The following is a 15,955-nucleotide window of genomic DNA, read 5'->3' as shown; positions in this document are numbered from 1 at the left end:
TTCAAATTAGCGATTTTTAGGCCGGCATTGTAAACAATACTGAATAATTATTTTCAAATGCATTGCATGTAGCGCACATTGTGTATTTGTTCGTAACGTTAAAGCACCACAACTAACCAGGTGAACACATGACTGGCTGTAAATTAATCGTTAAACAGTTCATTACCAACACTGCAGTTATACATTTCTCATATGGCTTAAATGCCATTCATCTGACCAAACGAATTGCATAGTAATATATTTAAACCATTTTATGTTCCATTGTTATACTTTTTAGTGCAGAGATCGTGAAGAATGTTCCTGTCATCTGATAATAACTTATTTGTGAATGGAGCAATAAAACATTCATCTTTGAATATAAGAGTTCTTGAATAATAACAGTTAAGAATTTTTTGGGTGACAGTTCTCCGTAAAATGTCTTTTATCGAAGTTACAAAATCTGCCTCTTTAAACCGTTGCTAATAATGTAGCTTTTGCCATCAGAATAATTCATTTGACTCTTTAGTCTCGAATAACCTTTAACATTGTTTCTAAAATACCAGTTTCTTTATATTTACCAAAATATATTTGTGTATAAATAACAGTATTTATACCATAAGTAAAAAATGAATTGCAGTCCATACCTATGATTGTTGAGGAATTTCAACTTTGTTTGCGAGTGCAATTACATTTCTACTAATAATTGTTAGTACCGTCCTTTTGGTGCTTATTCTGACGCACAATAATGCGAAATGTAGTGTCTAAATTTAAGCAATTGCTGTCTGAATCTTTCGTTTCATTCAAAATAGCGTGTATCGATACTTTTATAGAATGAACGGTAGCTACTATTGGAATAAAAGTAAAATATAGTGTTGTAGTCCCACTCACGTCTGCAAGACAGATTTATTTTTGTTCACGGATTGTCTACGAAAAGTAATGTCATATTTATATCCACTTCTAGAAAATGTACCTTTTACTGTTATCCATATCAGAAAAAGTCATCACAAACTAAGGCATCCAATTCGTAGATACCCATAAAACTAACGAATATAGAGTGAATTGACAGAATAATGTGTTATCACACAGGAGATTTGATATGACAAGCTGTCCTTCTGGTACTGCAATAAAACTAGTGATAACAAATTTGCGTTAACGGATGGCGAACAATTGAGAGATGTATAGACAAAAGATGGCGAAGGACAGTCCATTGCTTATGCTTTCAAGTCTATAACCAGAACTATACATATCTAAAGCGAATTTATTGAAATAACAGCTTAAAATTTTGATTGTATATTCCATAACATATTGATCCTAAGAAAGCTATATATAATATATCTACGTCAAATTGTATTGACATGACATTAATTTTTCTTGTCACAAGCAGTGACCACTACCAAAAGATATCTACCCACAAATATAATTTGTGTACTAAAAAGTTCTGCTTGAATTTTCAGTCAAGATCATAACTTTCTTCTTCCAAAAAGGTTCAATCTCAAACTCTTGATCAATTGAGTCATAATGTTTTAAGTACAACACTTTTAAAATTGAGTAAGGAACAGAAATAATGAGAAACATAAACATATTGATAGATGGATACCAGTTCTAATTGTTATTATAATTTGGTATTCTCCAGCGGACCTCCTTACAAAAAAAACAAAATAGTTTTTCTGAAACAATGGACGGAAGATGACCACAAAGTTAAATACTGCAAATATATTATATGATCGGATATGATTCAATACACGAGGGATACATAACAGGTGGCTAGAAAACAACAAAATGAATAATAATAATAATAATAATAATAATGATAATGATAATGATAATAGAAATAATAATAATACAACGTGTAGGATTACTCGCCATTCTCGCAACAAGAAGATATGCAAGAATAAAAGTTCTTATATTAAAGCTGCTGAAAATCGTTTAGATCCAACTATGAATTAAAAGTGATTTTATGTACCTTGATCCATCAAAGTGATTCGTTCGCCAGTTTCATTCTCTGTCCTGCTGTCATCTATACGTGCCAAAAATGAAAATTTCATCTTCTCTGCGTCTATATATATATATATATATATATATATATATATATATATATATATATATATATATATATATATGTGTGTGTGTGTGTGTGTGTGTGTGTGTCAGAGAGACATACAGACAGACAGACAGACAAAGGTTTGGGTTTGTGCATCCGCCTGTTTATAAATGTGAACATTACAATCTATTTTTAAAACATAAATCAGTTTTCACTGTTAATGCTTAATGATATGTTCTTGAACTGTGCTGATGTATTGCATGTAGAAACTTTATTGTATATTGAATGGGGCATAGGAAGGACATGAGATGGATAATATAACTGCATGTTTTGATGATATCAGTTTAATTTGATAATGACATTAAAATATTGAGATACTTACCTGGATGTTTGTTCTTATTTTTAATCCTTTTGCAGTAAAACATACCAGCACCTGTTCCGATGATTATAATGATAACAATTAGAACTGGTATCCACCATAAGATTAATCCTGTGTTGCTATTATGTTTAATCCGTGGTTCTGAAACTAAACATATTATCGGCGTAAATGTTTCATTAAATTATTTCAGATACAATCAATAAATCATGTCATTAAGTATACTGACATATACTAGTTTACCAAATAATTGGTGGAGGTAGCGGATGATTTAGCGTTTTATATAATGTATGCATATTAGTTTAAGTTACAATGGTTTAATATGGACCTGTTTGGATTATTACAGTGCATTTAAACATTATTCGGGTTCTTGATTTTCACTTCAAACTATCCAAAATGTTATTTTTTTCTATGTGATTTTTAAAGCTGATGTTCAAGGCCATGAACGTTTGACTGGTTACTAAATACTTATTGTACTCCAAATTATGAATCTGGGCCAAGGAGATATTCTTCGAAATTTAAATACTGTCCAAAACAGCCGAATGCAGTATATTTCTCTTTTTTATTTATTCTATTTCTGCATATTCAAAAGTCTTACCTGTGTGATTTTTACATAAGCTGCTAGAATCTAACGGGATACAGCGTTTTGAGTTTCCAACAGCACAGACGATGTATACATCAATGTTAATTCCTGATGTAAGGTCAAGGACACTGATGCGATCCTAAAAGTACACATGAAATATTGGTCGAAATGAAAGATCTGTACAGCTTATGAAAATTATTGACCTTGTGGTAAACGCACATAAAAGAGAAACAAGAGTTCATTATGTTTATATATTTAATATACCATCCTAAATTGACTCCTGGTTTGCTACCCTGTAAAATGAACATTAATATATCTGGTTTAAAAGGTGTAAGTCAACCCCGGTCACTAGTTGGAATATATTATGAAAAGACAAATATACCAACTGATATAAAATTTAAAATGTAAAATATCACAAATCCTAATTAAAATATCCAAAAGGCAATGTTATTGGGTACTGCAGGATGTTGCATCAAAGGATGTCTGAGTTCCGAATATAACTTTTCGATCCTCCAGATGCTTGCCATTTTTAAATTTGCAAGCCAGATGTGAAAATATTTGTATGGCCGTGTCCCATACCTTAGCGTTCTTATGACTAACAGAAGAATCAGAGAACTTACATTAATCAGTTTCTGAGTGCCACTTGTCCAGTTTGGGGTCAATTTTGGAATTCCACAGCCCTCTAGGGGAAGTATTGCCCACAGTGAATCTCCTTCGTGAGTTATATTTGGAATACATTGGTTTGTTGGTGGAACTGAAATTAAAAGTACCGACAATAAATCATAAACAAAGAAATAAACAAACAGTTGATATATACATGCCTATTGTTTTTCGCCACCTTCAACTAAATGGCCGAAGAATTAGGATCTAATAATTCAATCATACAGGACTGGAACGCAAGTGAGTAGCACATACGTAGATTATTTTGGTTATAAATACCTTCACTGAACTTTGGTTGCAATATTTGTCCACAAAAACAACACACAAGACGCGGCTTGCTTAAGAAATCTAATCTATGATAATGACGTAGGAAGCGTCCCAGAGTGCTATATTTAGACTGCAAACGAGCAGTGTACTATAATGGCGCCACAGCAAATATATGTCACCACACAGACAATAACTGTCACAAGAAATAGATGTTAATGCATTTATATGAGAATATTGTTACTGGCAGGAATATATATAACTTTACGGGCATATCCATGTCTAAAAGTTGGAACTCTACGGCACCTGAGTCAAGGTGGACATTGAGAGACCGCTTCGGTGGCCTAGTGGTTAGTGTCCTCCTCGGATGCTAGAGGACACAGGTTCGAACCCCAGCCGAGTCATACCAAGTACTTATAAAATTGGAACTATCATCTGCCTAGCTTGGCGCTCATCAATAAAAGATTAGTGTTAGGATTGGTCGGTCTGGTGTCAGGATAATGTGACTGGTTGGGAAATCATGCCACAAGTATGTGGAATGATGTCACATTGCTAGACATCACTATAAGATGCCACACTGCAGGAATCGTAACGATATAACTGAACAAGTTTTAAAGCTACGTTAAATATCCAAATCACTCACTAACTCACTCACTCACTGAGCATTAAGAAAATTTGATTCAAAGACAGTGGCCAAAAACTGATAGTAACAGAAACGATGGCTTACTTTATCAGCTAAAGTATATCGTAAAACAAAACGAACAATCAAGAAATTCTAGACTTCATAGGTATTTCCTTTCACCTAATCCCCTTGGTACCAAATTCTAAAGTAAAACGATAGTCAATATAGCGTCAACAACGTACAGTTTAGTAGTTTCTCAATTAACACCAACAACTGTATGTAAATCTTTCTTACAATAAGGTGCTGGTTTACTGCTAATGTGGCTGAGTCAAGCAAATTTGTTAATTCCAAAGCCATCTAGGTGAAATATTGCTCGTAGTGAATCTCCTACGCTATTCTACTTGATCAAGGGTTAATACTAATACATTATGATAGAAAGTAGAAGACGTCCAATAAGTTCAAGTTGTTGCTAATTCTAGGTCAATCAAAATCAATAACTCCAAGAAATATAAACCAAAATATTGTCATAGTCTGAACTGTCAGAGCTTTTGTTGATCTGAATTTTCATGGCAAATTTGGATCAAATTAAATAATAAACAACTGTAGATGCAACAATGTTCACAAAGTTGTTCATTACTTATCAAGGACAATAAAACAAGACATATTTGAAGAATGCACTCACTCTCAAACTTAGCTCAGTTTTCGCTAACTTAACTTCACAGCGAATATAGATAACATCAGATTATTAAAGTGAAAGCAGGAATTGCATTAACAACATCAGTGCTAATGTGATCAAAGGTCATTACTTTCAAACAAGTGCAAGACGTGCTTATCGCTGATTCGTCAGAGCTCTTGCTGAGACAAAGTCCCAAATCAAATGTGATGAATATTGTATTATAAAGTTGGAATCTAGTGAGCTCACAGAGTTGACCATTAGAAATGCCTGTGCCAGGATGACCAAGGGTTCCGAACGCTAAGAGATGTGGGTATAATATGCAGCTTATCAGACCGATCTGAATCCTTGTTACGCTGAGACTTCATGGCCCATTTACCTAGAACCTGATAATAAACAAGTATGTAAGAGTTTACAAAATGCATTGCATAAACAATGCCTAAGATTACACAACTAACTACACAACTGCCGGAGCAGCATTCCTATAGCATCATGATGCATTCCTATAGCATCATGATACATTCCTATGGCATCATGATACATTCCTATAGCATCATGATACATTCATGTAGCATCATGATACATTTGACTGAACTCTACGATAACGCATTATACAAAATCAGAGCAGTTTGTGCTGATAATTACCCAACATGAATTACATTAAATTTTCAGACGCAAACTGGGAACTAATTGAAAAATGGTTTGAAAATATTTATGACCATCAAACCTAAACAAAATATTTAGTATAGTCCTAGTACTACTGGTCACAGGTGTGTGTATATATATATATATATATATATATATATATATATATATATATATATATATATATATATATATATGTTAGCGTTTGAGTGACATGCGGAAATAAGTCAATTAAGGACCGTAACTCTATAGGAAATATGCGTACAACGTGTTCTTCTTCGCATTCATGAAAGTGTTTTTTTTTAAGATGAAGCTTCACATTTAACGTGGCTCCAAATCCTGAAGACAAATTATAGATGCGTTTAAGAGACGGACCGAGGGATTTATTGAAACATTTACAAAGACAATTTCCTATACGATAATTATCTCCTACTCATCCTACCACCTCCTAAACAATCATATACTTTTCATAGAACTTCATTATTTCATCCCTTGCCTAATGAAACAAATGTTGGTTTTTGTTTAGGTGCTGTTTCATACTTTTCTATATTGTATTTTTTTCATTTTGCACTACAGTGGTTCTAAATCTGAGAATAAAAACAGAAATTTAAAAATCAGATTTTTGAATCTATGAATTTTTCATTTTGAACACTTTACATTATGAATTATTTCAAGTTGTGCGTAATACGGGCAACGAAAAAACGCAAAACATGCAACAAGTACGATTTTGATAATATACAAAAAAATACAGCTATCATTGATGAATAAAGTGTATATTACAATTGATGCCATTACGAGCAAACTTTAAACATTTGTAGTCAGGGGCACTTTTAAAATGAACAAAATCGGATTATGTAAAACTTCTCAGTTAATTAGTTTTCTCTGTTCATTTCATGACATACTTATTTGTATCAGAATTTTCTTTTACAATGCAATTCGGGCAAAACATTCCTGTATCTGCTATGAAACTTAGTCATGGTTGTTTGCACATTACAATATGCTGTAACTGACTAATCAGTTTTAAATTCAACACCAAAGAGAATTTATTTGCGTCTTGAATCAATGGATGTGGAAGACATCAGGGAAAAATATTAGGTCATACGCTATTTACTCAAATCCCAAATTATTGCGCAAAATCTCAAAGCCTGGTAATCGATCAGTGTCTGCAATGTCAGGTTATATGCATTTGACTTTAGAATGGAAATTAGATGTTTAAGGTAATTCCAGATATTATACTTCACGTGACTTCTGAGAAGATTAATCCTACCTACCTAACACCTCCAGATATACTGTAGACTTTAAGAAGTTCTGTGTTGACCCACTAGTTTGGACTAATGTGTAGAACCCAGTGTCATTTCTTGTGGCATTTCGAATTTTTATGCTATTCTCCCCGATTGACATCAGCCTGTCACCGTATGATGGATTTGTTATAAAGTCAGAGCTGGCCATCCAAGAGGCAAGGCGAATGCCGTTATCTTTGTTCCATGTCTTTGCCTTGATATCACCGGCATAACTGGTGGGTGTATTCGGAAAGAGCAGATTGGCATCTTCCGACTCACAAACTTCAACTTTAGGAAATAATGATATATATTGGTATGCATTACTTTAACAACATGCTAAAACTAATTGTATGTCAAAGTTGCCTTTCGACGTTAAGACTTCTGAATAATTCAGGTTTACAATTTACTGCATATCAAACATAATCAGTCTGCTACAAACTATGGTAAACATACGTACAAGCAATACACGGCTATTGTTAAGCAATTTAAAGTTTTAAGTTTTTCATAAACTTCAAAATATGTTTATACTTAGAAATGGACGACGGCTGAAAAGTACACCAAACCACACCACCCCCGAAATAAATTAAACATTATGCATATATTGGATTTATTGAATCCTTGTCACGGTCATCTACTTTTGGTAATAAATAGTGTTATATCTTCAAATGAATGCACGTCAAGGTTCATGGCAGTACGGCCAAACATTCTTGACATGAAAACCACCAACTGAAAAATACAACATTGTGATAATAACAGCAGATCAAAATAATATATACTTTATTTTGCCAAAGCAAATCTTCATGAGTGATCATGTAACATAATTCAAGAACTTAATTTAACTACAGAACCTGTGAATTTATGTCAATGACAACAACCAAACCATCACAGCTTTTGTAATGAATATAAAAAAATGTAACCCCCAGAAAATCAGAAAAGATTGGGTTCCTTTTATAAAAGCAACCAATAATAGTTCATTTTAATGCCAGCAAATAGATAAGCAACACACTCTCAGTTGAAAAAGAAGTTATGTTTTAAGCAATAAATTTCTTCATGAATAGTGAAACCTCTCACGTGCACTTCCTTTTATGTGCATTACATACCACTACTTACGAAACATGAAATAATGTGTCATTGATACATAATGAGGAATCCCTGAGCTAACAGTAGCCGTGCAAATCACGAAACGTCTCTTAATAATGATTTAGTCATTATATATATATATATATATATATATATATATATATATATATATATATATAAACAAAGGTCTCGTACCAAATATATATGGTACCGAATCAATCAGCCCCACCTAGCATTTCTTTATCTTATTACCCCCGGTCAACAAATGAGATATTAACCTAATACTTTTCCAAGGAACAGAGTATGGTATGCAATTCGCTTGTTCATATGGGAACTACTCCAACGAATTCAACTAGAATAATTTAAAATATGCTAAAATTTAGTTTAAATAGCTTGAAAATCATTCTCAGAACTTATGTCATACTTGGAAATAGGTTTATAATTTATTTAAAGCGTTATCTCCATAAAGTGTCATAAATCTTGATTCATAAATATTTGACTTGTTAAAGCAGATGCCATGTTTCACACAAAGCGCTGGGTTGTCCAAAAATTCCGACCGTGTGCTTACCTCCCCAGGGGAGCGCTAGTTTCTCAGACGTAATTATCGTAAATAACACATAATGAATGCCCAACCATGTATCTTATGTTATCGGTAATGAACATAGTCGCAATGCGATGATAACTGCAGATAACATTTACTATCTATTTTAAAACACTGTATCTAGCAATTCAAGAGTTTTGGTACTCTACTGAGTTTCAATTATTGATTGATAAGTCGGGAAAGGAAGTAATTCAGTAAAAAATCTGTATTATTATAATAAATACTGGTACATTATGAGTGTCAGCTATAGCTAAATCAGGGTATGATCCGGAATGGAACATTCTGTGGTACAGTTCATTTCAGGTTAATCAGTTAATCAAACATGTTAGTGATTTCATGATTTACTTAAGCACATGATTAACCTATTGTTGCTAACAAAGTAAGTGTCCAAGCAAACATAGAATGTACAGTGCAGACCACAAAGCTGAGGTGGCAAAACTATCGAAAGAAAAGGAATATCGTATTTTATGACTCCATTATCGTATTGTATATTTTAACCCTCAAAACTGAGCATTGTCCCTAGTGGAGGGTGTGGACAGGGTGTTCCCTGCCCTTTGGGCCACATTTGCTACATTACAGATAAACGTAAGTAGGCTAAAAGCCATTTTTGGAAGTTTCAATTCTAAGATATACACAGTTATTCTGAGAGAGTATCTAGTTTGAGATAAACACATTTTAAAATTCAAACACCTGACATCAAAAACCTAAATATATGACAAACTTAAAGTCAAGTTACACATGTGCTTGAACTAAATTGCTGAGACCATCTGCTTCACAATCCGATAAAGACGTGATTACTGCTCTGTATATCACAAAAGCTTGTAAACGTGTAGTAGACCCAGTTGTCCGTATCATACTTTGAGTCCGCAAGTCAAAGAACAGCTTTGACGTAAGCAGACAAAAAGCGATATAGTCGCAATACCTTTCTCATACAGAATATTCGTTCCACGGTTCCGACATGAGCATTATATTGATTAATGAAACAAAATAAATTTCAAAAATAGTTAAATAGATTTGTAAAGAAAGTTGCGGGCAATAAAACCTCTTACCATCGTTCCTTGATATCATGGACACAAGGTACGATGTGGACTTTAAGGCCTCCAGCACGGAAGCAAGATGCAGTTTTTATATAATAATTATATCATGTGTAGCGTACATGTTTTCTTCCTTTTCAAAAACAAATGTAGTAGCTAAGTGTCAAATACCATATCGACTATATTTGCTTTGATTAACATATACAACTACGCACAAAATTTACGGGGTTTATTTCCGAAATCTGGTCCAATAGTCTTTTTCATAATAGTAAATTTGTGAATGTATCCTGTATTACCAATTATATGATAAGACGATAGATGCATTTTCGGCGACAGTGTTCTTTTGTGACGCCTATACTTTGCTGCAGAGAACATTTTCTTTTATGTCAGTTTCCATCCTGCTTTCTCATCTACCTCTGCAAATATATGCTTGTGAAGATAGCCGTAACACCAAGGCGGAGAGGAAACACTATGAAAATTTCAGCTGACAAAATATTACCCGATGGCACCAAATCGCTTGGTGTCTGTGGCGTCATTAGGTAATTGCCCCTTTTCAATCCTAACCGTCCTTCGCGACGCCACTGCGTAACAAAAACCCCACCTATCCCACATTCTACAACTACACATGATAGGGATGAATCGATAGTCAAAACGCTCACAACTCTGGTACTAATGGTCTGAATACAATTATTGGCCGATATTAATACACCTGACAATGGCCAGAATATGTATTAAGTCTCAGAACAATCAACTACAAATTGCTAGAATAGTTGCAGTCATATTTTTATCTCATACACTGCATTCAAATGTAAGATAAATTAGGCTATAACACTTATTTAAACAAATATAATTCTCAATATACGCTTCTTTCGGTGATGACCAAAATATCTAAGAAGGTCAAAAAACAGAATTCAGAACTAGTTACGCTAACGTGATTGTGTCATACGCTGTTCTAATCTACAAGACACACTGTGTGACTAGTTACGCTAACATTATTGTGTTATACAGTGTAATTAATCTACAAGACAAGCATAATATTAACTTTAATGCAGGAGCAAAATTAATTATCGATATGGACGCCACCTGAAGGTCATACCTAAGTTGCACGCCGTCCATATTTGACTGTGGGAATAGTTGAACTAGCGAGATTTTGTCATGCATTAAGCTACAAGACAAAAGTGGCAATTGTTACAATTATATGTTCTTAAACTAAGCAGCAGAAAATACGAAACTATCAAGCTTAGTAAAATTCAGTAAATAACATGTTTCCTGAGAATACGAAATGAAAATTTAAAAGAATTTTGTACCATTCTGAAATAAATTCCGAAACATTCTTAAAGTTATATAACAGGTCAAAACGAATAGAGTGTTCCGAATGATCTCCAGAGTTTTGAATGTGCTGATGTACAAAATGGCTTGATGTATCGAAATGATATAATTTAGAATGACATTGAATGGATTCATACTCCCAAAATAGTGATTTGGTTCAAAGTATCCATGTCCACTTTGTAATTGCAATGAATTATTCATCACAAATTATTTCTGAACACGACCGGCAATGATTTTAGAGACTGAACATAAATTCTTGTGCTTATGAGAACCTTATACAACAGTCCAAGACACAAGAAGATGACCACGCTATAGGTCAAGTGTTCGCTTAAAAAAACTTTCTAAGATCACAAGGCCAGTCAACATGTCTACAAATATTATTGTACGGTACAACCCACAATCATTGACTAAAATTAGTTATCTAAACATTTGTATGCAAATGGTCATGAGCTTAAGCTACAACCTTCAATCATGGGTAAAGGTTAAGCACGCAATAATGATATACATAACACAATAACTTTACGAAACATTGAGGGAGCAAAGTGACTTGTATTATGCACATATTCAAGGAATAACCATAATATTTATATATCATGGCATTCCACTAAAGCCTAGAGTTGCGAGATCGAGATTGCGTATTATGCTCTTACAAGACCAAGAGTGGATTAATCCTAACAAATATTGTGGGATCAGAATTATGTATTGGAAAGTATATCTTCAGGTGATGACCATAATATTTACCTGGCCAACAATTGAAAACTGAGGAACTATTTCTGCTAACTAGTGTCCGATGGATGGGCACATGGACAGACAGACAAAAGGATTATTATGTATCCCACCCCCACCTTCCTATGTGGTGATATAACTTGAAATAACAGGGCTAAACTCTCTTTGTTATGGACGATATTTAAATTTATCGAAAGTCATCTCTTCAAAGGCCTCCTTTCTAACCCTTGAATAGCAGAACCACTCATTGTCTGGCACGGGATATATATGGCCCTCACCTGTATTACTCAACGGTTTAACAGTCAATAAATTTAATTTTTGTATTTTAAATACTGATAAATTTCTGACATAAAAATCAACATAACTATTCTTGTCTATTTTACGCTTAAGTGACAAATTTAATTTCTGACATTAATGTGTCCTTCGTTTAAGAAAATGTAAATGACACTATAATGAGATGGTGAAGACATATTTGCATACAAACCTCCACATCCTGGCACCACCAAGAGAATTAGGCAGATAGCAACACGGTAAACTGGCAATGTCCCTTCGAGTCTGCAAATATATATATATATATATATATATATATATATATATATATATATATATATATATATATATATATATATATATATATATATATATATATATATTAATAGACAGATAGATGGATAGATGTGTGGGTCGGGGTGGGTGAGTGTTATTTGTGAGATATTGTAAACCATTTTTCAGACCCGTTTATTTTCTCTGGATAAAGAATTGAAGTTTTGCTACTCTGTCTTCGTTCCTTGGTGCAGCGGTGTCTGACATAGGCTAGGTACACTTCCATCTGAAATGCTAATAGTCTATAATCGGCCTATATTTTGAAGTTCTAAACGATTTCTGCTTTTCTATTTGCAATAACGTTTTCATGCCTTATAGTCATTTCATTTTTTAGACACTTAATCTCATTCTTATCTGCCAACTCCCACGATTCCATCAGCAATCGTACATAATCCTTCTTCATATTCGTTTGCGTCTTTCGTTTCCTATAGCGTTTTGGCATCAAAAGCATTAGTTGTAAAATCAGTAAGTTTGTGAAAGTGCAAGAACTGCATAGAAAGGTAAAAGCATCACAAAGTCAAGTAAAGATAACGGAACATAGCAATTTGCGATGACTTCGACGATTTCGGTATATACATACTAATTACGGCTTGCTTGTTAATAAGTTAGGAATGGGATCAAAAATATGCACACAAATAGTTGTGTTTCATAAACGAAGTAAGAGATGATAAATTCGGTATTGCCAATGGTAAACATCAAACAATATCATGTAAATATGCCGCTTTACAAACTTCATTCAGTTGACATAGCACCCAGATAAGCAGCATCAACAAAATAGTGCATCATCAAGATTGAATGATACTAAACAAAAAGATGGAACTATTGAAAACATTTCATTTAAAACAGCACATGCAATCTCCCCATCTCCTTGGACACATTGGATGATATTTTTAGCATATTTGAAATAGACACAGTGACATTTTTATTTCTTGAATGTATTGTGTAATACCATTAGATATGTCTAAACGTTCATCCCATACAAACTTGTAAATAAATACATGTGATTTATCGTGGGGAAAATGTTGTTGATTCCCCATTAATGTGCCATTCACGGTACTAGCTCACCACTTATACTTGTACTAAACGTAGATATTATTCGTCATAGCATAGTTTTATGTTTAGTTTGCAAATGTTCCAAAACTATTTTATTACTCATATACCAGTGTTCAAGGAACATCATTTCTAAACACCTATCAATTAGTTTATTTTTTGTTTAAACTTGCAAGTCTTCCAGAACGCTTAAACGGTATATTGCAATTGCATTTGGCACGCTCTTTTTTAATATAATTTTGTTTCCTGTTTCAGGAATTCAGCTTTGCATTTATTCAAGGATTGAAATGGTTTCAATATATGTGTGGTTTATGGAATGTTATCTGATAACAGACCAAGTCCCCGTACAAATTAATGTTGTTAAATTGACTATTTATATGTGACGAAACTATAAATATATCCCTAAAATCGATAACACAAACTCTGAATGAGAACATAAAGGATTTATTCAATTCTTAAAATAAATAACAATAATTAAATGAATCGAACAGAACGCACACGTTTTATTAAATGTTCAGTTCATGTCATATTATGTCAAAATACCAAGAAGCCTCTATAACTTGTATTAAATGAAAATAGCGACCAACACCAAATCACTAGTAAAATTCATAAGCATTTATAAGAGTAACATTGAAATCCCAATAATAAACACAGTCACAATAAATATAATTATTACGTTAAATAAATGTAAATTGAAACCGGGCCCAATGCAGGTCAAGAGAAAACTGACTGGTGTGGACGACATCCATATTTAAAACTTTCAGGTCGAAAGCACATATCTGATATAACTAGAAGCATACATATTTTCTGCAAACTAGTTTGGAGAAGACTAACAGGGGTCATGTTTTCTCTTCAATTGTAAATCATCCTTCCCACACTTCACCTCGCAAAGTTCTTGTACTGGACAAATCTATAATGTTGTGGAATATGTAGATAGTGATGCAAAAACCGCACGGATGCAGATATTATATGAGGCGTATGCATAAACAGATCTAGTTCTGATTTCATTATCAATTCAACAGGCATTACCTTTTTCTTCAGGACAGGTAGAAATATTAAATCTCCTTACACTTTTCGCTTATGTTACCAATGACATGTCCAATCTTACATGTTCCACCAAACGCCTTTGAAAGACCTAGCTCTTATGCCGGGTGTGTGGCGAATTCTGCTGACAATTTTGTTGCGTTGAATTACGTCAATAGTATTCGTTCAAATTGCTATGAAATAAAAGCTTCCACTCTTAATGAAAATCAAACTAAAAAATTTCTAACATCACTGCCATATATATATATATATATATATATATATATATATATATATATATATATATATATATGTGTGTGTGTGTGTGTGTGTGTGTGTGTGGGTGGGTGGGTGGGTGTGTGGGTGTGTGGCGCGGGTATTCCCAGTTCGAAGCGGCAATTGATGGATGGCAGTTATGGGTGTGCCAGACAGTCAAATATAACTAAAACGGCTTTTACGGAAGAAATAACCATTCGGTAGTATTACCCTCGAACAATGGGAGGTAGCCCTGATCAAGTCGAATCTATAATGAAACTGGCAGCAAAACGTGCATTGCTCCACGGCAGATGCATAAAACATTCGGATAGGAAAACTACTGTGAAACTCTTTATCGAAACCTGGGATTGCCCTAAGAAGGCTCATGCAAGTGACAAGGAATAGAATAATTACGTCTATAGTTAGCAATAACAGTGGCAATACGAATGTATTACAGTCAAAAACGAAATAAGTATGATCTTTCCCTAGCATAAATATTTATCCTTCATCTCCTTGAGAATTTCATTTAAAATGATGCCATCTTGTTCCAGCTCATATTTAAAGCTATCACTGGAAGAACAGAAACACAAGCAGTGTGCTGCCAGGGCCAGTCTTTCCAGACACATTAACATCGCACACAAATAATCCAGCTAATAAACTCCTGTCAATCATCATGATAGAACTAGAGTATCATTATTTAGTTGCATCGACAGAAAAGGTGCCCCCCACCCACCTCCACTACACCTGTCCCCATTCCAGACCAACTAGGAAACTTGTCTCAACAGATCATTCACAATATGACTCTGAAATTCAATATTAGAAATATCGAAAATATATATTTTCTTAAACGAATGACTAAGCGCGCGGTACGTTACCAAGTTCAAAGGTCGTTTGACAGTGCTACGAGTGCATGAATATTATTATTATTATTTAAGGGGTCATCTCAACTATGTCTGCGTGGGTCTGAGTCTCGGGCTCGGCCAGGGTGGGTATGTGAGAAAACTTGCCGGTAGCTTCTCGAGGGTTGGCGGTTCTTTCTGGGGTTTCCATGGGTTCTTTCTTTCTTGTACTGAAATATGACGCTAAACCCTGTAACAATAACAACCATTATTATTTATATTTTAACTATAA

At 33.9% G+C, this 15,955-nt stretch overlaps 1 protein-coding gene across 8 annotated transcripts in view; it reads right to left on the bottom strand.

Moving 5' to 3' along the window:
* The window catches only part of LOC149808525 (uncharacterized), a 48,050-nt gene that overhangs the window by 10,921 nt on the left and 21,174 nt on the right, over nucleotides 1–15,955 (bottom strand). For 4 of the 8 annotated variants that reach the window (XM_089978469.1, XM_089978524.1, XM_089978478.1 and 1 more), the window contains exons 3-8: nucleotides 12,378–12,448; nucleotides 7,115–7,411; nucleotides 3,600–3,733; nucleotides 2,995–3,118; nucleotides 2,403–2,546; nucleotides 1,943–2,035 (exon numbers count right to left, since the gene is read on the bottom strand). In XM_089978469.1, the coding sequence (XP_089834595.1) occupies nucleotides 1,943–2,035; nucleotides 2,403–2,546; nucleotides 2,995–3,118; nucleotides 3,600–3,733; nucleotides 7,115–7,411; nucleotides 12,378–12,448 (863 nt within the window). Of the gene's footprint in view, nucleotides 1–1,942; nucleotides 2,036–2,402; nucleotides 2,547–2,994; nucleotides 3,119–3,599; nucleotides 3,734–7,114; nucleotides 7,412–10,934; nucleotides 11,004–12,377; nucleotides 12,449–15,955 lie in introns of those variants that run through there. The other 4 variants (XM_089978496.1, XM_089978505.1, XM_089978534.1 and 1 more) reach the window with 4 other exon arrangements.

Source organism: Sinohyriopsis cumingii, chromosome 1 (genome assembly GCF_028554795.1).
Source record: "Sinohyriopsis cumingii isolate HCF-2022 chromosome 1, ASM2855479v2, whole genome shotgun sequence".
Classification (NCBI taxonomy): domain Eukaryota; kingdom Metazoa; phylum Mollusca; class Bivalvia; order Unionida; family Unionidae; genus Sinohyriopsis; species Sinohyriopsis cumingii.
This window is presented reverse-complemented; position numbering and strand designations above follow the sequence as displayed.